We start from the raw sequence: 24,057 nt of genomic DNA on the forward strand, positions 1-24,057 counted from the left end.
AGACTCCGCTCGGTTCCAGCCAGCCGCGAGATCGGGACGACATGGCTTCCGGTGAAAACGGCGCCTGACTATGGTCATGGCGGACGATGGCGGCGTCTTGGACGTCGTTTCCTTCTCGAGGCATCGTCGTTGCAGGTCACTTCAACCTGATCGGAAAGCTCCGAGGGAAACCCTAGATCTGGGTTTACCGGATCGGACGATGGCGACGTTACGATGTCGTTCTCCCTCCTGGGGGCATCATTTTGGAGCAAGTGTTGGCTGGAGGGGACAAGAGGAGGAGCGGCGTGGTATCTGACACGTCGACAACGGCGGGTCTCAGCGGCATGGAGCAGCGGTGTCTCGTCGGTGGGTGGGTGATGATGGACGAGCACAGGATGGTGGCGTTGTCTGGCATCGTGGTGGCGTCGACGGCAGCTAGACCGGGCAAGGTACATGCAACAGTACAGCACTAAAGATGGATTGGTGGCAGGTGGCTGCGGCGGTCTCATACCCGGCAGGCGTACTGGTTGAGGAGTGCGTCGGATTGGTAGGTGCCCTATACCCGGCAGGCGTCCTGGTTGGGACCTCAGGTCTTAGATGTTATGTTTGGTTGCGAGATCTGTTGGTATTAGGCCCAGACTATCAGCATCCCTTCATCAACTGGATAGGAGTAGCGATAGATGTTGCCTAGATGATGGTTTTAATCTTACTTTTGTATGACTTTATAAAATTTTGTGTGAATAATTAATAAAGTGGCTGCATGCATCGTCCAGATGCAGAGGGGAGGTCTTCCTCCATTTCTTAAAAAATAGGCAGGGTGGGTGCGGGGTGTGGTTGGTGTGGCTTTGACCGCTTCACGATGGTTGCAGGTGCGCAAGATGGTTGGTGTGGGGAAGAAGAGAGGCCGAGTCAAGTGCTCCATTTTCTTGCGTCCTCACATGCTAAGTGTTCAGTGTTAATCGTGCCATCCACCGTGTGCTTGTGTGTTCAACTAGGTGCATTCCTCTGATAATCATGTGCTTGAGTAGCTGAGTTACGGAAGTGCAAATCTACTGATGTAAACATGTGTCGTATTGTCGATAAATGGAACGTTTCAAACAAGCGTGATGGTTGCTTCCACAATGCATAAACTACTACTACTGCTGCTATAGAAAATCTTAAAAAACAGCGACGGCCTTTGGTTTGACAAAGTATATATGTGGGCCTGTGACTCCATGGCGAGTGGGGTTCTACATGCTCTGGACAACGGGAGTTGTTATCTGCTAATGATTCATGGACAATGCTTTCACTTTCGCTTAGTATTTTGTGTGGTGCGACGAACCCCGCATATTGTTTATTTGAACTTAAAGCTTGCACATGACGAGGGATATTCGGTTTGCACGTGGTCTGGTCATAGCGGGCTGCATGGCTAGCTTGAAAGATACATTCACACTTTGGTCGTGTGCACTTGACTTGGCAGTGGCAGGCATGACTGTCCTCAGTGGAGACCATTTCTTGGTCAGTCATCCGCGTGCACATCGTGAACGCGACCACAAGCATGCGACAGAAAATTTCAGGCCAACACTCTTAAGTTTAGATAACCAAACCATTTTCTGCTAGCTTTCCGACAGAAAATTTGGAAGCAAACATTTTTTTTTGCGGGGTAAAGGGGGATTGTATTGATTAAGTAAGAGTCACATTACAATCCCGAAGGAGAAGGCCTAAAATGGAAGCAAACATTTGACTTGGAGGATATCATGTTTTTGCATATTTGGAATATACATGATCACAAGATACTAGCATAATTTTCTACCCCCTCCGTTCCTAAATATAAGACCTTTTAGAGATTTTAATATAGGCTATATACGGATGAATATAGATGTATTTTAGAGTGTATATTCATTCATTTTGCTTCGTACGTAGTTTGCATGGAAATATCTAAAAAAGGTCATATTTAGGAATGGAGGGAGTAGGAAGCAAATAATCTGACTTGGATGGTGCTCTTTCTCCTTCACAAATGTGCAAAACAGAGGGATTTTCTTAAAAAGAATGAAGAAATATAAAATGCTCAAGGATGGCTTTGGCTTGACATATATCGTGGAGATTTTACTAGTTAAGCTCATGCTCATTTGAAATTGAAAAATTGGCTAACCATTTCTTGAATTAAATTCAAAGAGAGAAATCCAAAGCAAAAAAAAAAGGAAAAAGAAAAATCCAGAAGAAAAAAAAGGGGTCAAATTTGTGAAATTTGGTCTTTGAGAGCTGAAATACCTACTGAATGACATTCCCCGCCACCTATCAGATCGACGCCGCCACGACCAGCCGTGACCACCCCGAGCCACCGCCATGAGCTGTGTCATGGACCACCGCCGCCAAAGTGTCGTCGTCGCCCAGAGGAGCCCGGGCAATGCCACCATGCTGGACCACGCCACCAGGTTAGTTTCGAGAGGGGTCCACGCAGACGCCACACGCCTGACGCACCCCGAGAAGCTGCCAAGCCGCTGGCAACACCGCGCCGCATCGACCCACACCCAGATTGACGGCAAAATAAAAACGATGCTCCGAAAATACTACTTTTGAAAGTAATTTGGAGCACTAGTTTTTTTTTGCATGCCTTTCACGAATGTGATTTAATGATGAAAATTTACAAATACTTAAAACATTTGTCAAAGTTTACCATTTTTTATTTATTTTGCTGTTCACACAAGCTCATTTGAGCTCGGGCTCAGGAGGGTACTTTCGGCCATAGACCAATTACTTAGCTTGGTTTGCCATTTCAACTGTTGAACTCGTCCTGCAAATGGTTTCACGCGTCTCACCAACCCACCGAGGAAATCCGTATGGTTGGTAAAATTCTCAGCACACACTCATGCCTCTAGATCTCTGGCCAATGTTAGAAGTTCCTGTAAAGAAATCGACCACTAATAATAACCGGCGTTGTTGGCAATCAAGGACAAAGTCAAGTATCAACCTGCTCACAAAACAAGTCAAATATCAGACCATGCACGCCCGTTTGGTGCGCTCAATATTTCCGATAGACAGAACCTTAACTTAATCAAGAATTTGACATGTGTGTATGACTGTATGTATGCGATGCGAATGAAGCAATTTCCAGGAAATCATTTCCATGCTACATTTTGGGTTAATAAAATTGCTTTTTATATAGAGGAAAAAAAGGGAAATAATTTCCACCGAGACCGAGCCATGTATAAACATGCTTGCGAGAGCGAATTGCAAAAAACTACCACATTGACGCATAGGTTTGCAATTCACTCTGCTTCCGATCGTGCTCACGATGGCGATGTTCAAGAGGACAGCAGCCGTTTTTCTGGGGAATCTTGTCCACCGAGCAGAGTCAAGTGTGCACCAAGAAGTGAGACTGTATCTTTCACACGGTGGCACGAAGAAACAAGTAAATGCTGGTTTCCTTTTCTTTGGATGAAGCTTCCAATGGATCACTGAGGGAACAAAATGAGTACACGACTGACTGACCATCTAGCGGGACTGAGGTCTGAGGGTGGATCGTCTCATTTTAAGACAACTGTTTGTGAAACACGAGGGTAATTGTCTGTCCTACTTGCATTAGAAAATGAGTGAATTCCGGTTTTTACCCTCTATTTTGACGTTTTTGACACTAATTACCCCATTTAGCAAGATTTCATCCATTTTACCCCATTTAGCAAAAGTTTTGCCACAATTTACCCATTTTAAAATTTTGCGAGCGTTCTGATGAGCAGGTCCCAATTGTTAGGTCCACCTAGCATGCCACATCAATGGTTTTTACCTACCTATTTTTCTCCATGTTGAACCAGTGCTCGCAGCTTCGCTCGACCGGGCTGGCCCGATATGATCGCCAGAGCAGGTCGCTCGCGTCCAACGCACAAGGTGTAAGTTGGGCTGCACCACTCTGGCCTCCAATATTCATAGCACACATTGTTTGCCTTCCTTCGAATCACACGCACGCCGCAAAACAAAGAAAACAAGGATTTTGACAATATTCAAAATGTTGAAAAAAACTTTAAATCAATGTACGTCAGTTATAGATGGGTGATATGTATACACGTGATCTTCTAATAAGCATTTTAATTCTGTCCAAATCAAACGCCTCACCGGCCAATGCATGAGTCAGGAAAACTTCATAATACACATATGATGGAGGTGGTCAAAATCATGTGGAATGCGGTACGACGAGAGGGCTTGCTTGTTCACCAACCTAGCTGATTTGTTGGACGAGCGGCCCCCATAGATCCGCAACCGAGCACAACCTGATGGGGGCATGTACATGGACGCGCCCACGCCGACGTTGGCAAGCTTGATGGAGCCGGATTACATGGGGTCATTTCTGGCCTTGATCTCGCGCCCAGACGTCGGCGAGATTGACGGAGCCGGATTCGACGGGGTCGTTTCTTGCCTTGATGTCGCGGCCATATACAACGCCGCTCGAGGTGGTATGAAATCACGCCGCTGCCTGACAATCCCTAACCCTAAGTTCGAGCGAGCCTGATGGGTACGTGTGGGCAGAAGCCTGGACGGGCGATGCAATCGATTGGGCGTGAGTAAGGAGTGTGGACGACTTAGGCATTATGCATTGGACGAGACGCAAGCGACCTCCATCGGGCCGGTCCGGTCGGGAGAAACCGCGAGGACTGGTTCACGAGAGAGAAAAATAAGCAGGAAAAAACCATCGATGTGGCATGCCAGCTAGACTTCACAATTGGGACCTGGCTGTCAGAACACTCATGAAATTTTAAACAGGGTAAATCGTGGCAGAACTTTTGTTAAATGGGGTAAAATGGATGAAATTTCGCTAAATGGGGTAAGTAGTGTAAAAAATGTCAAAATAGGGGGTAAAAACAGGAATTCACTCTTAGAAAATATATACTGGAGTGCAAGCTAGAGTTTAGATAGATATATGTGGGGTTCGTCGCACCCGCAATAAAATATTACCACTGTAGTGGAAGCATGGCAGAACCCTACTCGCTTTGGAGAACAAAACCTAGCTTAAGTTTAAACAGAACCCCACACAATAATGCAGATGATGCATGCATGCATGATTAGCGATTAACAACACTGGGTTACCTCTCTTACCCCGCACCAACCATCTTCTTCCCCGAAATAAGTCGGGTCAAACCCACCCTCCGGCGGATTCCCCCTCCGGCCAGGTCCACACCAACCCACCACACCACCCACACCCACCCTGCCCAGCTGCTGCCTACTTAACCCTCCTCCCCCTCAATTCCTCTCCAAGAAGAGCCTCCCTCACCTTCATCTGCAATTTGAGCTCCTCGATCTTCAGCGCAAGTCCATCTACCAGAATTTATCCAGACCCACACACATACACCTGCCCGGTCTCCAGCTTGTCTTAGAACTTACTTGCATATCTCGATGGAGTTCCAGAACGCCAATGGCTTGTGCGTCGCTCAGCCGGCACGGGCCGACCCGCTGAACTGGGGGAAGGCGGCGGAGGAGCTGTCCGGGAGCCATCTAGAGGCGGTGAAGCGGATGGTCGAGGAGTACCGCAGGCCCGTGGTGACCATGGAGGGCGCCAGCCTGACCATCGCCATGGTCGCCGCTGTGGCCGCCGGCAGCGACACCAGGGTGGAGCTCGATGAGTCCGCCCGTGGCCGTGTCAAGGAGAGCAGTGACTGGGTCATGAACAGCATGGCCAACGGCACCGACAGCTACGGCGTTACTACTGGCTTCGGCGCCACCTCTCATAGGAGGACCAAGGAGGGTGGAGCTCTCCAGCGTGAGCTCATCAGGTACGAACCAATTGAATTAAACGACCAATGTATTAGTAGGAGTAGTAGTTTATTTCACTTGTTGATCAACTGTACCTCTGAGTTCCGGAAACCTTATTATTTTCTTGCACTTCTTGTCTGTTCAGATTTCTTAATGCCGGAGCCTTCGGTACCGGTGGCCACGACCACGTTCTGCCCGCCGCAGCGACAAGGGCGGCGATGCTTGTCCGTGTCAACACACTGCTCCAGGGGTACTCCGGCATCCGCTTTGAGATCCTCGAGACGGTCGCTGCGCTTCTCAACGCCAACGTGACACCATGCCTGCCTCTCCGGGGCACAATCACCGCCTCGGGTGACCTCGTCCCGCTTTCCTATATCGCGGGCCTGGTGACCGGTCGGGCAAACTCCGTGGCCACTGCTCCGGACGGCAACAAGGTTAACGCGGCGGAGGCGTTCAAGATCGCCGGCATCCAGCATGGCTTCTTTGAGTTGCAGCCCAAGGAAGGGCTTGCGATGGTGAACGGCACGGCAGTGGGCTCCGGGCTTGCGTCCATGGTGCTTTTCGAGGCTAACATCCTCAGCCTCCTTGCCGAGGTTCTATCGGCTGTCTTCTGCGAGGTCATGAACGGCAAGCCGGAGTACACCGACCACTTGACCCACAAACTGAAGCACCACCCCGGGCAGATCGAGGCCGCCGCCATCATGGAGCACATCCTTGAAGGAAGCTCCTACATGGCACTCGCAAAGAAGCTCGGCGAGCTTGACCCGTTGATGAAGCCAAAGCAAGATAGGTATGCGCTCCGCACATCACCGCAATGGCTTGGCCCCCAGATTGAGGTCATCCGTGCTGCAACCAAGTCGATCGAGCGGGAGATCAACTCCGTCAACGACAACCCACTCATCGACGTCTCCCGCGGCAAGGCCATCCACGGTGGGAACTTCCAGGGCACACCTATCGGCGTGTCCATGGACAACACAAGGCTCGCCATTGCTGCGATCGGCAAGCTCATGTTTGCGCAGTTCTCAGAGCTGGTGAATGACTTCTACAACAACGGTCTGCCTTCCAACCTCTCCGGCGGTCGCAATCCGAGTTTGGACTATGGGTTCAAGGGTGCTGAGATTGCCATGGCCTCATACTGCTCCGAGCTGCAGTTTTTAGGCAACCCGGTGACCAACCATGTCCAAAGCGCTGAGCAACACAACCAAGATGTCAACTCTCTCGGTCTCATCTCCTCCAGGAAGACCGCCGAGGCCATTGATATACTCAAGCTCATGTCCTCTACATTCATGGTCGCCTTGTGCCAGGCAATCGACCTCCGTCACCTCGAGGAGAATATCAAGGATGCCGTCAAGAGATGTGTGAATATGGCGGCCAGGAAGACACTGAGCACCAACAACAATGGACATCTCCACAACGCACGCTTCTGCGAGAAGGACTTGCTGCTCACGATCGACCGCGAGGCGGTGTTCGCGTATGCAGATAACCCTTGCAGCTCCAACTACCCACTGATGCAGAAGATGCGTGCGGTTCTCGTTGAGCACGCCTTGGCCAACGGGGAGGCCGAGCGCAATGTGGAGACATCGGTGTTTGCAAAGCTTGCCGCGTTCGAGCAGGAGCTCCATGCAGTGCTACCAAAGGAGGTGGAGGCTGCCCGAACCTCCGTGGAGAACGGCACCGCCGCGCAGCAGAACCGTATCACCGGATGCCGATCGTACCCACTCTACAGGTTGGTGCGCAAGGAGCTTGGGACTGAGTACTTGACTGGAGAGAAGACGCGGTCTCCTGGGGAAGAGGTGGACAAGGTGTTCGTCGCCATGAACCAGGGCAAGCACATCGACGCGCTGCTGGAGTGCCTCAAAGAGTGGAACGGTGAGCCCTTGCCTATCTGCTGAACAGAGGATCAAGAAACTGAAGAGAAGACAGTGTGCTTCAGATTTCATAAGGCTGCGGCTCTTCTTAGCTGAAGTGATAATATTTTTTCAATTGTATTTTCTCAAAAATCAATGTTTGGTAAGTTGTAACATTCTTACAGAGCTGCCATGTTCTTGCCAAAAATTGCAACTGCATGACTTGTACAACTTATATGATGTAAGTTAAAAGAGTACAGTGTATGATAAAAGATTCGTGATAATTATAATGGTCCTTTTTTGAGATCAATCGTCTGGTGGAGACAACACCGAACAGTGCAAAACATCTACTGGCATAAGGTGCGAGGACGGAGGACATGATGCCTACAAATTAAGTCACTGTTCTGTGGTGTCTCTGTAGTTGCTAGTTATATCAATATGATGTGACGCCTTCTAGGAATTCTTATTCTATTTCAGTTTTCTGTTGACCAACTCCAGTCTGACATGTAATGGAAACAGGATTGTAAAATGTTTTGGTTTGGTTTTACTGCTCCAATGAAGATGACTTGTAAGTCTAAACGGATATAGCCTCGGGCTCCTTTTTGTCTTTACGATTGTCAATCTTGTAAAACAAATGCAAATTCTATTATAAGAGATCTTTCATGGTATCCTTAAATGAAATCGGCCAAAATATAAATCCAAATAATCTATCCCACTTATGCTAAAGAAAATTAATGTAATCCCTCTTTTGATGTTTTCTCAAGATTATCACATACTCCATGCATAGATAAACTATTTCTCACATGTTTATAATCAAACGAAACTGGACAAAACTGAAAATGCTATCCTATATATGTTCCCCATATATAACTTTGGCTTCTGGCATGGTCAATGTCGCTTTGCACATGGGAGTATTGAAGTAAGATATTTATAGTTCTTACCTCAAATTGCTGAGAGAGGGCTCAAAAAGTTCCCATGATATTCTTCTCCATGGACATATGATGATATATGCCGCGGATGTCAAGGAAACATGGCTCTTTCTTGGTCCCCTTTCCCAAGTCTCTGGACGTCTCCTTTGGATTTTTTTTCTACATTCTGATGAGCCAAAGGCTCCATGAACATCTCACCGTAGGTGCACTTGTCAAAGATATATGGCTATCTTTTGATTTGTCTCTTCATTCTGATGGGCCAAAGATTGGTTTTCATAGTCATATATCACAAATCTATAGTCCTGCACAAAAGCATATACGTCAATTTGGTACAAAGCTTAAATTTCATGCATAGAAACCTTACATTGAATTAATAAAATAAGGTCATGCAATATGTCAAGTTGTACTTATTTTTAAAAACATCAAGGAACTTAAATTTGCATTGGAATGAATTGAAAAGGGTAAGCACAGTCAGTTGTACTTCATGGTCATGTTTATCATAAATATACTCTTCCTTCCGAGATTTCTCGCCAGTCCAGTATTGGGATAGTAGTTACTCTCACCCATTGTAGTCAACGGTGGGGTCGATGAAGTCAATAGCAAAAAAGAACACAATAAAAGGGACACACATGGGGATATACTCTCTGCTTGAAAAAAGTATGGCAAACAAGAACACAGAAGAAAAGGGCACACATGGGGATATCATCTGCTAGAATGGGGAAATGGAAAATAAAACCTCCTAATCTCTGCTAATCAAAACTACTTTTTGACTACTGAAAAAAAACTAATAATCTCTACATCGTTGAAACTAATAAACTAATAATCCAACCTACTGAATCCTGCTGGAACCAACAAATCCCCTCAGATTTACAGTATAACAGCTGAAAAAAACAAACAAACAAAATTGGGATAATGGAGAAACAAACGAAAATAAAAACAAATGAAAAAAGGCACCCTAAAACCTATCCAGCCCACTTAGAAATCCTCCCTGTCCCCTGATACACGGAGAAGCCAAACAGAAAAAAGAAAAAACAAACCGTGACAATGGTTTCAGCAAATCACCGCGTACGAGGAGAAGGCGATCCGCGATTTTACTAGCGGCCGCCGTCGCGTTCCGCACGCAGCCTACGGTGTGTGATCTGCTGGTGCTGCTACTACGCCGAGTCACTGCTATCGGCTCCACGTACAGGATCAAGTCCAAAGGCTGCTCTTCGATCGTGACGACAAGAGTATGAGTTTTCTCTCGGCGAGTCCGTGAGTCGTTTTCTCTCGGCGAGTTTTCTCTCCCCGACGGCGATAGCCTAGGGTTTCGACATACTCCGGCGCCGCGGCCGGATCTTACCTTCTTTTCCCTGATCGAACCTGCTGGTGATCCCCTGGACTCGGGCTGATCAAGGGAGGCCCCTCGTGACCTTACCCGGCCTTGGTTATAGTGGTTTCTCTGGCAGATCGATCTAGGGTTTTCGTTGGCGGCGACTAGACTGCTCGGTTCATGGCGTCGGGATCAAGCTCACAGGGGCGGCATGGCAAGGAGACGACGGAGGAGCTGCTAGCCAGGTTGAATTTGCAGGAGGAGGAAGATGATGATTTCGTGTGGGAGGAGGAGTTACCGGATCTGGGGGCGCCGGCGAAGTGGCTAGCCATAGCCAGGGTACACACTACAAGGACTTTCAGCCCTAATGCTCTTTATGGGGACATGCGTGCAGCCTGGAATCCAGCGAAAACGGTGGTCTGGAGGAAGGTGAAGGACAACTTGTTCACAGCGCAGTTTGGTTGTCTAGGGGATTGGAATAAGGCCATGCTAGAGGGGCCATGGCTTTTCAGAGACCAAGCAGTGATTTTGGTGGAGTATGATGGGTTCAAAAACCCTGATAGCATCAAGTTGGATAAGTTGGCAGTTTGGGCGCAAATCCATCGTTTACCTGACAACTTTTTGATAGAGCCCGCAGTTAGGGGGATGGCATCGCGAATTGGCGAGGTGGAAGAAGTGCAGCTCAAGCTACCGGCAGGTTTCTTTGGTGAATTTGTCCGGGTGAGGGTGAAAATCGATATCAACGCAAAAATTAAGAGGTTTGTCACTGGAAAGAAGGGGGATGAACGAGTTAGATATCAAGTAAAATACGAGAAATTACCTGTCTTTTGCTTTAACTGTGGTGAATGCGGGCATTGGCACGAGGAGTGTGGTGATGGTGTTCATGATGAGACAAAGTTTGAGTGGGGTGACTTTGTTCTGGCTGACAATATTCGCTTCAGGCAACCTGGCAGAGGTGGTTTTGGTAACCAGAGGGGACGAGGCGGCCCAAGGAATGCAGGAGGAAGAGGTAGGGGGCGAGAGCAGTATAACCCCAATCAAAGTTGGCGCTTCAATGCATATCAGAATGAACCTCGCAGGGAGGCGGGGAGGCAGGATGAAGGAGAGGACAATGCAATGACCACAGAAGTATCGGGGCCAAGTGAGCCCAAGGGTATGATCGAGGAACCGACTGCTGCAACGCTGGGGGTAGTGGTGGCAAGTAACAAGAGGCAATCTTCGGATAAGAACCATCCAGAGACAGTTCAGTCGAGCGATGATGGAGAAGGGGACGTGGTCCCAGTGAGCTCTACAGCTCTTGTAATCTCTGGAAAGCCGGACGGGGTTCCACCGATGCCGCCTGTATATGTGTCTCCAAGGAAAGAGGTGAAGCGACGGAAGAAAGATGTTGGCAATAAAGGAGCCCTGTTTAAGGAGCTGTCTGATGCAGGGACACCGAGTATGGTGACAGATGGAGTGGAACGTGGCAAGGACCAGTATGATGGATCGGCGGGCTCCTCCGAGGAGTGCCGCCGGACGCAATGAGTTCATTTTGTTGGAACTGTCGCGGCGCGGGTAAAGCCGCGACAGTTCGTGAGCTTCGCGACTTTGCGAAGAAATTTACCCCTACCGTGCTGTGTATTGTTGAAACTCAAGTAAAGGGTGCACGTGTAGAAGCTTTAGCTAACACTTTGGGCTATGATAATGCCTATGCGATAGATAGTCAAGGAAGAAGTGGAGGAATAGGGATTTTTTGGAATAATACAATAAATGTTGAGATCTTGGGTGATTCTGTTTATCATATTGATGCAAAGGTGGTAGAGGAAGGGAAAGACCCATGGAGGTTGACATGCGTGTATGGCGAGGCCCAGACACAACTGAGACACCAAACATGGGATCTCCTAAAGGGGTTGGCGTCTTTTAGCAACCTCCCTTGGCTGTGTTTGGGCGATTTTAACGAAGTTTTACGTCCGGATGAACATGAGGGAGCTGCTAATCGGAGTAATGCACAAATACAAGGTTTCCGGGATGCGGTTGACGTTTGCATGTTGATGGACTTGGGCTATCATGGCAGATTTTGGACCTTTGAGAAAAAAGTGACCGGGGGATCCTACACCCGCGTGAGGCTTGACAGAGCGATGGCCACAGCTGATTGGGCGGCGCTTTTCCCTATGGCCAAGGTTACAAACTTAACTTCGGCGTCCTCGGATCATGGACCAATACTCGTACAGTTTGAAGAGGTTTTACCACGCCCTAAACCGAGCTTCCGGTACGAAGTGATGTGGGAGTCACATGAATCATGGCGTGACACTATCAGCTCAGGATGGAGCGAACTGCAAGCGGATCAAGGAGTTGAGGGGATTCGCAGAAAATTGGAGCTTCTGTCAAAGAACCTCTCGGCATGGGAGGATGCAACTTTTGGAAGTGTTAGGAAGGAGATCAAGAAGGCAAAAGCGGAGCTAGAGAGGCTTCGGAGTGTTCCGTCTAGGACTGCTCCAAATCACCTTGAGCAAAAGTTGAATGAACGACTGGTTGAGCTCTATCATAGGGAGGAGTTAATGTGGAGACAAAGATCGCGCATACAGTGGCTGACTGCGGGTGATCGCAACACAAATTTTTTTCACATGAGAGCAAATATGCGGCGTAGGAAGAATATGATTCGAGCTCTACACAATGCGATGGGTATAAGAGTAGAGGACAAGGCTGAGATGAAACAACTTGTGACAGATTTCTATAAAACCTTGTACACGACGGAAGGTGTACAGGGGGTAGATGATGTATTACAACATGTGCCTCGGAAAGTGACACCAGAGATGAATGCTTCGCTTTGCGCTCCTTACACAAATGAGGAAGTAAAGCAGGCCCTGTTTCAGATGTTTCCTACGAAGGCACCGGGGCCAGATGGTTTTCCTGCACACTTCTATCAGCGCCACTGGGACATTTGTGGGGATGAAGTAACTAAAGTGGTGCTTCGGATCGTCCGTGGAGAGGAGACTGCTGCAAGCATTAATGATACGGTACTCGTGTTGATACCCAAGGTACAAAATCCCACTCTACTTACCCAGTTTAGGCCTATCAGCCTTTGCAATGTGATTTATAAAATAGCTTCTAAAGTGGTGTCGAATAGATTGAAGTTGATATTGCCAGATATTATCTCAAAGGAGCAATCAGCCTTTGTTCCCGGGAGGTTGATCACGGATAATATTATTTGTGCGTATGAATGTTTGCACTTCATGAAGAGAAACAGATCCAAGACAAACAGCTTTTGTGCACTTAAGCTTGATATGATGAAGGCATATGACAGACTAGAGTGGCCTTATCTAAAGGCAATTATGGTTAAGCTTGGCTTTGCACCAGATTGGATCCATACAGTTATGAGTATGATCACTTCTGTTTCATTCTCGGTCTTGTTTAATGGAGAAAGATTAGAGAGCTTCTCACCTTCCAGGGGTATCAGGCAGGGAGATCCTATTTCCCCTTACTTATTCTTGATTGCAGCGGAGGGCCTTTCGTGCCTTTTAAAACACAGTTCTCAGTCATTAGTGCTCGGTGGCATAAAGGTGGCGCCCACGGCTCCGGTAGTGAACCACCTTTTGTTTGCAGATGACAGCCTGCTGCTTTTCAAGTCTAGTGTCCAGGGGGCAAATGAGGTTTCAAACCTACTTGATGCATATTGCTTGGCTTCGGGCCAAAGGGTAAACTATGATAAATCGTCCATATTTTTCAGTAAGGGATGCCCGGAGACCCTTAGGGTGGAGATAAAGAATATACTTAATGTGCAGAATGAGTCTTTGAGTGAAAAGTATTTGGGTCTGCCGACCGATGTTGGACAGTCCAAAAATGGCACCTTCAAATATTTACGAGACAGAGTTTGGGAAAGGATAAAGGGATGGATGGAGAAACTTTTATCAGTGGCAGGAAAGGAGGTTCTCATAAAATCTGTGGCTCAAGCTTTACCAGTTTTTTCGATGTCTTGCTTCAGATTACCTCGAGGCCTTTGTGGAAGCATTACGTCACTCATTCGTCAATTTTGGTGGGGGAGCAAGAGAGGCAAGAGGAAACCATGTTGGGTAGCTTGGGATTTGATGACCCGACCGAAAAGTTTGGGAGGACTTGGCTTTCGGGATATAGAAATCTTCAACTTGGCACTTTTGTCTCGGCAAATTTGGAGATTATTGAATGATCCCTCCTCTCTTAGTGCACAAATCCTTAAAGCATCATATTTTCCACAATGTACAGTCCTTGAAGCTCAACTAGGTCCACATCCTTCTCAGGTGTGGCGATCTATACTTGATGGGAGAGATATTATCACCCAAGGAGCTATCCGGCGTATTGGTGATGGAACTACCACGAACATATGGCAACATAGTTGGATCCCAAGGGACGGAATGATGAAGCCGGTGGCCTCCTTAGTTGCTGACCCACCGCAACTGGTTTCTGATCTGATCGACCACACTAGAGCTGCGTGGCGAGAGGACTTGCTTAGACAGGTGTTCATACCCATTGATGTGGAGGCGATCTTGCAAATACCGCTCTGTACACGGCGTGTGGACGATTTCTGGGCATGGAATGATGATCCAAGGGGGCGTTTTTCTGTACGGTCAGCTTATAAGATGATTGTCAAGATCAAGATTGGGCGCGAGGCATGGCTGGAGGAAAGGGAGGATCCTTCCAACTCTGAACATGAGATGAGGGGGTGGAACTCGCTATGGAACATGTCAGTGCCACCGAAACTGCGCCTTTTCACTTGGCGATTGGCGCAACACTCACTCCCTACGGGAGATGTCCTAAACCATCGTCATATGGCCACTACGAGTGCTTGCTCCCTATGCGGAGGGCAGGATAGCTGGCGGCATTCTTTGCTGGAGTGTAATGTGTCTAGGTGTGTGTGGGCACTTTCAGAAGCCGAGATGGTCGAGCACATGTGGGCAACCTCAGAACCTGACGCACGGCTGTGGCTCTTTGCCATGAATGACTCTCTTCCACCGGAGCAATTTCAGTTGATGATTGTTACTTTATGGGCGATTTGGAGTGCAAGACGGAAAGCTATACATGAGGATATATACCAGACTCCGTTTGCCACTGACAACTTCATCAAAGCTTACTTATCAGACATAGAGTTTTTGAAGAAGAAGAAGGAGGAAGCACATGGGATAGCAGTACCACGACCCCGTACGTGGATTCCACCACCAACAGATTACTACAAACTCAATGTGGACGCGGCCGTGTCACGCCCAGGTACGTTTGGCGCAGTTGGTGTGGTTTGCAGGGATGAGAGAGGTTTGTTCATGGGAGCGTCAGCTCTCGTTTTCAGAGGACTGCACAACCCCCAAGTGCTAGAAGCACTAGCTGTTCGGGAGGCATTAGCACTTTCAGAAGATCTCTATATCAACCATTTACTTGTTGCCTCCGATTGCAAGGTGGTGGTAGATGCAATCAGACAGGGAAGCTCAGCAGAATTTGAAGCCATTGTCGAGAAAATCAAGACTAGAGCAACTACCTTTATTTCATGTTCGTTTACTCATGAGTATAGGACCTCCAATACGGAGGCCCATAATCTCGCAAAGCATGCGTTATCTTTAGGGTTTGGCCGACACACTTGGCTAGGACAACCCGGCGATCTTTTTTTTGTACCTATGAACATTATGATTCAGTAATAAAGCTTTGTGAGATTCTCAAAAAAAAAAGAAAAAGAAAAAAGAAAAAACAGCAAACAGGCTGGACACGGGCGTTACGCAGGCCAAAACAAGACAAGCCACTTCTCGCGCGTATCTTGAAGCAAAGAAAGATCCGACGGGAGGCGCGTCGACTGAAACTTAGCTAAATGGGCGATGAAATACACACATGACTTGGTGTGACCAACGACTTGACACCACTCACGCATATCTAGTCCTAGTTTTCTGTGGCATGCTTGTGATGGCGTTCACATGTGCACGCGGATGACTGACGAGAGGATGGCCGTTGTTTTTGTCTAAGAAATCGTTTCCACTGAGCAAACTCATGTCCGGCAAGTCAAGTGGCACTAAAAGAAATCTGGCAAGTCAAGTGGCACTGTATCTTTCACATAGTGGCACACCGGAATGTCCCTCGTCATTTAGCTCACTTGCACCCGCCGGGCACGCGCAAGTTTAAATTTAAATAGAATATGTGGGGTTCGTCGCACCCCACAAAATACTAGTGAAACTGAAAGCTTATGACGGATCATTAGCAGATAACAACTCGTGTTGTCCAGAGCATGCAGAACCCCACTCGCTTTTGAGTCACAGATACTTTGTCAAAGCAAAGACCAGACGTCCGTGTAGCTGCTTTTTAAGATTTCCTATAGTACTGTAGTGGTTTATGCATCGTGCAAGCAGCCACTACGCTTGTTTGAAACGTTCACCATTAGATTAGAAGGAAGAACACGACCAAGTAGCTAGATTCGTTTCTCCTAAGAACACAAGAATACACCAACCCTGCCTAAGACCAATCCAGCGGTCAAGTCCACACCCACCCACCCAGCCAAGCTTCGCTGTTTCCCTATTTAACACCTCCTCTCCCCCCATTGCTCCCCAAGAAGAGCCTCCCTCGCTTTCCTCGGCAATTTGAGCTCCACTTCTGCGCAAGTCCGTCTACGGCTTACAGAGTTAATCCTGGCCAAGCCTGAGCCAGATACAGATACTTTCAGCTACCAAGGTTCTATCTTACTTCCTTGCACATCTCGATGGAGTGCGAGAACGGGCAAGTCGCCGGCAACGGCAATGGCTTGTGCGTGGCGCAGCCTGGGCGGGCCGACCCCCTGAACTGGGGGAAGGCGGCGGAGGAGTTGTCCGGGAGCCATTTGGACGCGGTGAAGCGGATGGTCGAGGAGTACCGTAGGCCGGTGGTGACCATGGAGGGCGCCAGCTTGACCATCGCCATGGTCGCCGCTGTGGCCGCCGGTGGTGAGACCAGGGTGGAGCTCGACGAGTCTGCCCGCGGCCGGGTCAAGGAGAGCAGTGACTGGGTCATGAACAGCATGGCGAACGGCACCGACAGCTACGGCGTCACTACCGGCTTCGGTGCCACCTCCCACCGGAGGACCAAGGAGGGCGGCGCTCTCCAGAGGGAGCTCATCAGGTACGAATCAGTTAAACTAAACCATCAACAAATTAGATATTTCGGTTGTTGATCGTACTGTACTCCTTTGTTTTTGTGATCTGGAAGCCTTATTTGCTTGTCCACTTCTTGTTTGTTCAGATTCCTTAATGCCGGAGCCTTCGGCACAGGCGGCCACGATCATGTTCTGCCTGCCGCAGCAACAAGGGCGGCGATGCTCGTCCGTGTCAACACTCTGCTCCAGGGATACTCCGGCATCCGCTTCGAGATCCTTGAGACGGTTGCTGCGCTTCTCAACGCCAATGTGACACCATGCCTGCCGCTCCGGGGCACGATCACCGCCTCCGGCGACCTTGTTCCGCTTTCCTATATCGCGGGCCTGGTGACTGGACGGGCAAACTCCGTGGCCACTGCCCCAGACGGCAGCAAGGTTAACGCAGCAGAGGCGTTCAAGATCGCCGGTATCCAGCATGGCTTCTTTGAGCTGCAGCCCAAGGAAGGGCTTGCCATGGTGAACGGCACAGCAGTGGGCTCCGGGCTTGCGTCCATGGTGCTTTTCGAGGCTAACATCCTGAGCCTCCTTGCTGAGGTTCTATCCGCCGTCTTCTGCGAGGTCATGAACGGCAAGCCAGAGTACACCGACCACTTGACCCACAAGCTGAAGCATCACCCTGGGCAGATCGAGGCCGCCGCCATTATGGAGCACATCCTCGAAGGCAGCTCCTACATGATGCTCGCAAAGAAGCTCGGCGAGCTCGACCCGCTGATGAAGCCAAAGCAAGATAGGTATGCACTACGCACATCACCACAATGGCTTGGTCCTCAAATCGAGGTCATCCGTGCTGCCACCAAGTCGATCGAGCGTGAGATCAACTCCGTCAATGACAACCCACTCATCGACGTCTCTCGTGGCAAGGCCATCCATGGGGGCAACTTCCAGGGTACGCCCATCGGCGTGTCCATGGACAACACCAGGCTTGCCATTGCTGCGATCGGCAAGCTCATGTTTGCCCAATTCTCGGAGCTCGTGAACGACTTCTACAACAATGGTTTGCCTTCCAACCTCTCCGGCGGGCGCAACCCGAGCTTGGACTATGGCTTCAAGGGTGCTGAGATTGCCATGGCCTCGTACTGCTCCGAGCTTCAGTTCTTAGGAAACCCCGTCACCAACCATGTCCAGAGCGCGGAGCAACACAACCAAGACGTCAACTCTCTCGGCCTCATCTCCTCCCGGAAGACCGCTGAGGCCATTGACATATTGAAGCTCATGTCCTCGACATTCTTGGTCGCCTTGTGCCAGGCCATCGACCTCCGCCATCTTGAGGAGAATATAAAGGAAGCCGTCAAGAGTTGTGTGAAGATGGCAGCCAGGAAAACACTGAGCACCAACAACAATGGCCATCTCCACAACGCACGCTTCTGCGAGAAGGACCTGCTGCTCACGATTGACCGCGAGGCGGTGTTCGCGTATGCAGATGACCCTTGCAGCGCTAACTACCCACTAATGCAGAAGATGCGTGCGGTTCTCGTGGAGCACGCCTTGGCCAATGGTGAGGCCGAGCGCAACGTGGAGACATCTGTATTTGCCAAGCTTGCCGCGTTTGAGCAGGAGCTCCGTGCAGTGCTACCAAAGGAGGTTGAGGCTGCCCGGACCTCCGTGGAGAACGGCACCGCCGCGCAGCAGAACCGTATCACCGAATGCCGGTCGTACCCACTCTACAGGTTGGTGCGCAAGGAGCTTGGGACTGAGTACTTGACTGGGGAGAAGACACGATCTCCTGGGGAAGAGGTGGACAAGGTGTTTGTCGCCATGAACCAAGGCAAGCACATCGACGCGCTGCTGGAGTGCCTCAAAGAGTGGAACGGCGAGCCCTTGCCTATCTGCTGAACAGAGGATCAAGAAACTGAAGAGAAGACAGTGCAGAAGGCTTTGGATCTTTTTAAATGATAAATGATAATATTTTTCCAATTGTATTTTCTTAAATATTGGTGTTTTGTAAGCTGGATCAGTCTTACAGAGCTGCCATGTTGTTGCCAAAAACTGCAACTGCATAACTTGTACAACCTCTGATGTAAGTTAGAAGGATACATCGTATGACAAATATATTGGTCTTCTTTTAAGAACAGTGGTCTGGTGGAGACAATACCAACAGTGCAAAACATCTACCATTAGCATGCCATTGCCATATGGTGTGAGGACAGAGGACATGATGCCTACAAAGTCACTGCTCTGTGGTGTCTCTGTAGTTGCTAGTTATATCAATATGATGCGATGCTTTCTATTAATTCTTATTCTGTTTCAGTTTTCTGTTGACAAATTCCAGTCTGACATGTAATGGAAGAAGGATTGTACTGCTCTGATGTAGATGACATGTTTCTCTCTGTTCCTGAATGGTCATAAGTAAGTCTAAACTGATATAGCCTTGGGCCCCTTTTTCTTTTCCATTTTGTCAACCTTGTAAGAAATTACAAATTCTATTATAAGAGATCTTTCACGGCATCCTTAAATGAAACAAGACAAAGGTACCTAAATCCAAATAATCTATCGCACTTACGCTAGTTAGAAAGATAAGAGCGTGCTCTGAGGCAGAGGAGCCTTACAAGCTATCGATGTGATGGCTGGTTGACCTCCGTCAGTTATCTGAAATTTACAGGGTGGCCGGCTGTGGCTGAAATGGACTACACAACGGAGTAGTAGGTGCTCTCAAAGAATTCAGAGAAGAGACTGACAAAGGGAGTGATGGAGATTTTTCCGGAGTGCAGGCTGCATGTGTAATATCATAAGAGAGAGCAATGGAGCTGCCCACCAGCTTCGCATATTATGCTAGAATAAACGAGGAATCGACTCTTGTAGCTGACGTGCCTAGAGTAGTTTTGTTTCCCCTTTGATTTTGTAAGGATTGTAACAGCCGTTTTATATATAATATAAGCACTCTTTCACTATAAAAAATGATGTACATCAATATGTTAAACTTCAGTTAGAACCGGCTACATCAGAATCACCTATAGCATATTGTCTTCAGTATATCCAGCCCTATGGCTTAATTGTTGTGTTCAACAGCATAAAAACTGAATTCAAAAGGCGCATAAGTAACACTAGTAGTAGTTTGTCTACGAGTTGCAAAACATTTGATGTTTAATTCCCAGTTGCCCTCTGTACAGTACTACCCCAATCCCCAATGTGTGGCGACCGGCGACTAGGCAAAGCAATCAGATAGAAGACCACGACATCCCCATAGCTGCATCACCGAACAAAATCTGAGGATTTTTCAGGGGCGAAGGTTGCATTTGTTCAGGGGCAGATGATGATAAACCGAGAAGTCAAGCAGAGTTAGGGCAAGGGCCAGCGTGCTCACCTCGAGCTGAGACTGGCTGGTGCCAGCGGCGGGAGGGATCCGGCAGCCTGCTTCCGTCCATTCACGCACGCGCAGCGGCGTCCCCTCTACTAGCGCCAGCGGCACCGGATCGCCGCCGGCGACCGCCAACTAGCCGTCGGCGAGCTACGGTGTTCGTATCTCTTTTTTTATCGGCTAGAGCGGCGTCTGAGCCGAGGATACCTTTATGTTTGGGCCCACGTCTCAGCCTTCGTTAGCATGGGCTAGCCCAAGTACGACTGCTCGGGACCTCCTAATCCGTCCTTTAAGAGCATCTTCAACAGGCACGAAACCGCACGGCACGCTAGATAGTTCATAGGATAGGTAGATAAAAAATGCATAGATAGTTCATAAAACATAGATAGTTTAGCATAGTTCAACTAATCGTCGTCCTCCTTCTCCTCCTCCAACTCCGAGTTGATGATGTCCTCCTCCGACGTCGTAAAGAAGGCGTTGATATACCGTTCAACGTTGGAGTCCCGGGTCGACGCTTCTCCAAGCTCGGTGTTGAAGAGCGCAGCCTCTTTCCGCGTACGCCTGTCTTCGCGATAGGCGGCTCGCTCCGCCCTCCTTTGCGCGTAGCGCGCTCGTTGACGACATCCTCCGGGAAGCATCGACGCCACACGGCCATGGCTTCATCGTCCATCTCAGCGATGCCGAGGCGGCGCTCCCGCCTCCGGTTGTCGCGATGGTCCTCGTAGGTGACAAGCCCAGGGGGAGGCGCGAGCTCCTGCGTCCGCTCCCGCGTCGCCACCTCGGGGAAGTTCATCTCCCTATGAGGCCGCCGGAGGTGCCACGTCGCCGCTTCGTACGCGTGGGCGGCCTCGTGGGCGGTGTCGGATGTGCCAAGGCTGAGGCGCATCTTAGCATAGCGGATCTCGACGGAGAGGGTGCGGGAGGGGCACGCGCGGACGTCGCAGTAGCCCGAACTTCCCCGGTGGCGCGGCAGCATGGTGGCACGGCGTGGCGAGGCGGGAAAAGAGGCGAGAAAGAGCGGCGGAGGGCGCGTGGCGCGGCACAGAGTGGTGGGAGGGCGCGTGGAGGCGCTGGATTTATAAAGTGCGCCGGACGCCGCACGCCAAAACTAGCGCGCGCCCGGTCGCTTTTTTGCACGCATGCAATCTTTTCTCGCGCGCCTAAATCTCCACACCTGCTGGAACGCGCGAAACTGCTCCGTGCGCGCTAAAACCCATGTTTACCACGCGCACGTTTTTAACAGCCACTGTTGCAGATGCTCTAAGCGCCGCGGTAGCGAACTGGCACGCACAAGCAGCACCTGGTGGGCTGGCCCATGACCAAGTTTTCACAGGGATTCGAAGGGAGTCCCTTGGACGCCCGTTAGTGGGCTGGCCCATGACCAAGTTTTCACAGGGATTCGAAGGGAGTCCCTTGGACGCCCGTTAGGGGACCTCCTATATGCCGTTTATTGCGGTAAGAAGTCGCCGTTTCGCGCAGGATGCGGTTCATGTGGGCTGGTCCATTCGCTGTCCATCGCTGAATGAAAAAGATGCCAAAAAAGGCGCCAGTTCTGGAATCGAACGCGTGATCTCTACATGCCCGCATACAGCCACTCCGCCAGGCTAGCTATTTGTGAAAGAGTGGGAGCGCCAACGTAAAAAACCCAAACATAAGCAGCAAAAAAAACAAATTCACAAAATTCCATAAAAACTTGTGGGCGTTGGATCGAACACAAGTCCTCCCGCCATGAAAGCGCGTCCATAGCCACTGTATAACTGAGATTTAGTGCGTAAAGTGGCAGCCCGGTATATATGAACTATAATACGTGGTAGATTGAAACTTTTTACAAAAATGCCAAACAAGATTTTTTTAAAGGAAATACTTTTTGAAATGAAAACATTATTTGGGACACTCAAAAAAGTTAAAAAATGGAACAAAAAATTAAATATGAATTTGAATAACATGAAGAATTTTCGAAATTCCTGAACAGCTTTGAATTTGTGAACAACATTTGGAAATTTTTTCGAAATTCCTGAACAGCTTTGAATTTGTGAACAACATTTGGAACATTTTTTTTGAAATTCCCATACATTTTTGCATTTGCAAACAAAATTTAAACATGTGAACAGTTTTTGTATTTGTGAACAAATTTTGGAAATGGGAACTTTGTTTGAAACAAAATGTTTTTGGTTTTGTGAATAAAACATTAAAAGGTGAACAGTTTCTGAAACGATGCGAACAATTTTTGAAAGCACGAACAATTTTTGAATGTTGAGAACAAATTTTTAAATGGAGAACAAATTTGGAAGCTCGAACAATTTTTGAAAGCACAAATAATTTTTAAATGTTGAGAACAAATTTTGAAATGGAGAACAAATTTTGAAGCTCGAACAATTTCTGAAAGCACGAACAATTTTTGAATGTTGAGAACAAATTTTGAAATGGAGAACAAATTTGGAAGCTCGAACAATTTTTGAAAGCACGAACAATTTTTGAATGTTGAGAACAAATTTTGAAATGGAGAACAAATTTGGAAGCGCGAACAATTTTTGAATGTTGAGAACCAATTTTGAAATGGAGAACAAATTTAGAAGCGCGGACAATTTTTTAAAGCACGAACAAATTTTGAAACGGAGAACAAATTTGGAAGCGCGAACAATTTTTGAAAGCATGAACAATTTTTGAATGTTGAGAACAAATTTTGGAATGGAGAGCAAATTTAGAAGCGCGGACAATTTTTTAAAGCACGAACAATTTTTGAATGTTGAGAACAAATTTTGAAATGGAGAACAAATTTAGAAACGTGGAGAATTTTTTAAAGCACGAACAATTTTTGAATATTGAGAACAAATTTTGAAATGAAGAACAAATTTAGAAGCACGAATTTGAAATGGGAAGATTTTTTGAAACTCCCAAACATAATTTGAAATGTGAACAAAAAGAAAACAAAAAGAGAAGAAAAAGGAATTGAAAGATGAAATAAAGAAACAGAAAAACGAAGAAAGAAAAAGAAAAAAACAGGAAAAACAACAAAGAAAAAGCAAACAGAAAAAACCAGTGAAAACCCGGTTCAAGAACCTTCTAGAAGGTTCCCAAAACCGTTCAGAAACCCCAGAAGGTTCCCAAAACCGAAAGCTGCAGCGCCAGCGCTATCTCCTAACTGGGCCGGCCCATCTTGATCGCTATCGCTAGGTCTCTGTGCGAAGCCTCGACAAGTGGACGCAGCGAGCGTCCAATAGGATTTTCCGCCCGTTAGCGTCAGATCCACTGGTATATCTGTGCATCCATCTCTCCATGAACATGTAACAATTTTAATTCTGTTAATTACTTGATGGAAAAAACATAATCAAATGCGAATATACTCCTTCCTGAGATTCATTTGAAGAACTACAGGAAGAAGGTCCATGTACGACTAACAGAGTTGCAGTTCCAAGGCAAAAAAAGTAGGTTTCTTGTATTATGAGGGGGAAGAAGATCCACGTACGACTAACAGATGTTGCAGTTCCGAGGCGAAAAAATACTCCTTCCTGAGATTCATGTGAATATGCGATATCCCTGATGAATAAAAAAAGTTATATACGAGAAACTACAGGAACTACATGTTGCTGGAGGAAAACATGACACATTAAAAAATAGAAAAAATAGAAGGTGATAACAGGAACTACATGGTGCTGGAGGAATGATTTCACCACTGGTAGTTGAATTTCGTTGTCTTTACAGTTGACAATGTCATATAGGAACTTTTCTCGAAGAGCTTGAATATCGTCCTAGGGAAGGAATGCACAGAAAACATTGTTACATGCTTTAGCATTTACAGATTATTCTTGTGTAATGAAAAACAGTACGGAAGTAAAACTGCTCACATTAGAAAACCCCTCTAT

General features: G+C 48.0%; 2 protein-coding genes and 1 long non-coding RNA gene across 3 annotated transcripts; 2 read left to right on the forward strand and 1 right to left on the reverse strand.

The window, feature by feature from the left end:
- Positions 1–2,540: 2,540 nt before the first annotated feature.
- Positions 2,541–20,423, reverse strand: LOC123113858 (uncharacterized). Its single transcript, XR_006456258.1, has 3 exons — positions 20,201–20,423; positions 8,489–8,778; positions 2,541–2,929 (listed from the first exon to the last, which is right to left on the reverse strand). It is a non-coding gene; the product is annotated as an uncharacterized lncRNA (long non-coding RNA).
- Positions 5,196–7,857, forward strand: LOC123113857 (phenylalanine ammonia-lyase-like). The gene is made up of 2 exons (XM_044535176.1): positions 5,196–5,720; positions 5,846–7,857. The coding sequence occupies exons 1-2, from the start codon at positions 5,344–5,346 to the stop codon at positions 7,590–7,592; spliced, it is 2,124 nt and encodes a 707-aa protein (XP_044391111.1). The 5' UTR covers positions 5,196–5,343; the 3' UTR covers positions 7,593–7,857.
- LOC123113856 (phenylalanine ammonia-lyase-like) lies at positions 16,335–18,965 on the forward strand. Its single transcript, XM_044535175.1, has 2 exons — positions 16,335–16,865; positions 16,986–18,965. Exons 1-2 carry the CDS (start codon positions 16,471–16,473, stop codon positions 18,730–18,732), a joined length of 2,142 nt encoding a protein of 713 aa, XP_044391110.1. The 5' UTR covers positions 16,335–16,470; the 3' UTR covers positions 18,733–18,965.
- Positions 20,424–24,057: the final 3,634 nt, after the last annotated feature.

The sequence above is a fragment of the Triticum aestivum genome, chromosome 5B (assembly GCF_018294505.1).
Source record: "Triticum aestivum cultivar Chinese Spring chromosome 5B, IWGSC CS RefSeq v2.1, whole genome shotgun sequence".
Lineage (NCBI taxonomy): Eukaryota > Viridiplantae > Streptophyta > Magnoliopsida > Poales > Poaceae > Triticum > Triticum aestivum.

Excerpts from the sequence above, each read along its gene's own strand:
- LOC123113857 (XM_044535176.1), top strand. The coding sequence starts at position 5,344 with ATGGAGTTCCAGAACGCCAATGGCTTGTGCGTCGCTCAGCCGGCACGG. Across the intron at positions 5,721-5,845 it reads CTCCAGCGTGAGCTCATCAG|ATTTCTTAATGCCGGAGCCT; the intron begins GTACGAACCAAT and ends TTGTCTGTTCAG.
- LOC123113856 (XM_044535175.1), top strand. The coding sequence starts at position 16,471 with ATGGAGTGCGAGAACGGGCAAGTCGCCGGCAACGGCAATGGCTTGTGC. Across the intron at positions 16,866-16,985 it reads CTCCAGAGGGAGCTCATCAG|ATTCCTTAATGCCGGAGCCT; the intron begins GTACGAATCAGT and ends TTGTTTGTTCAG.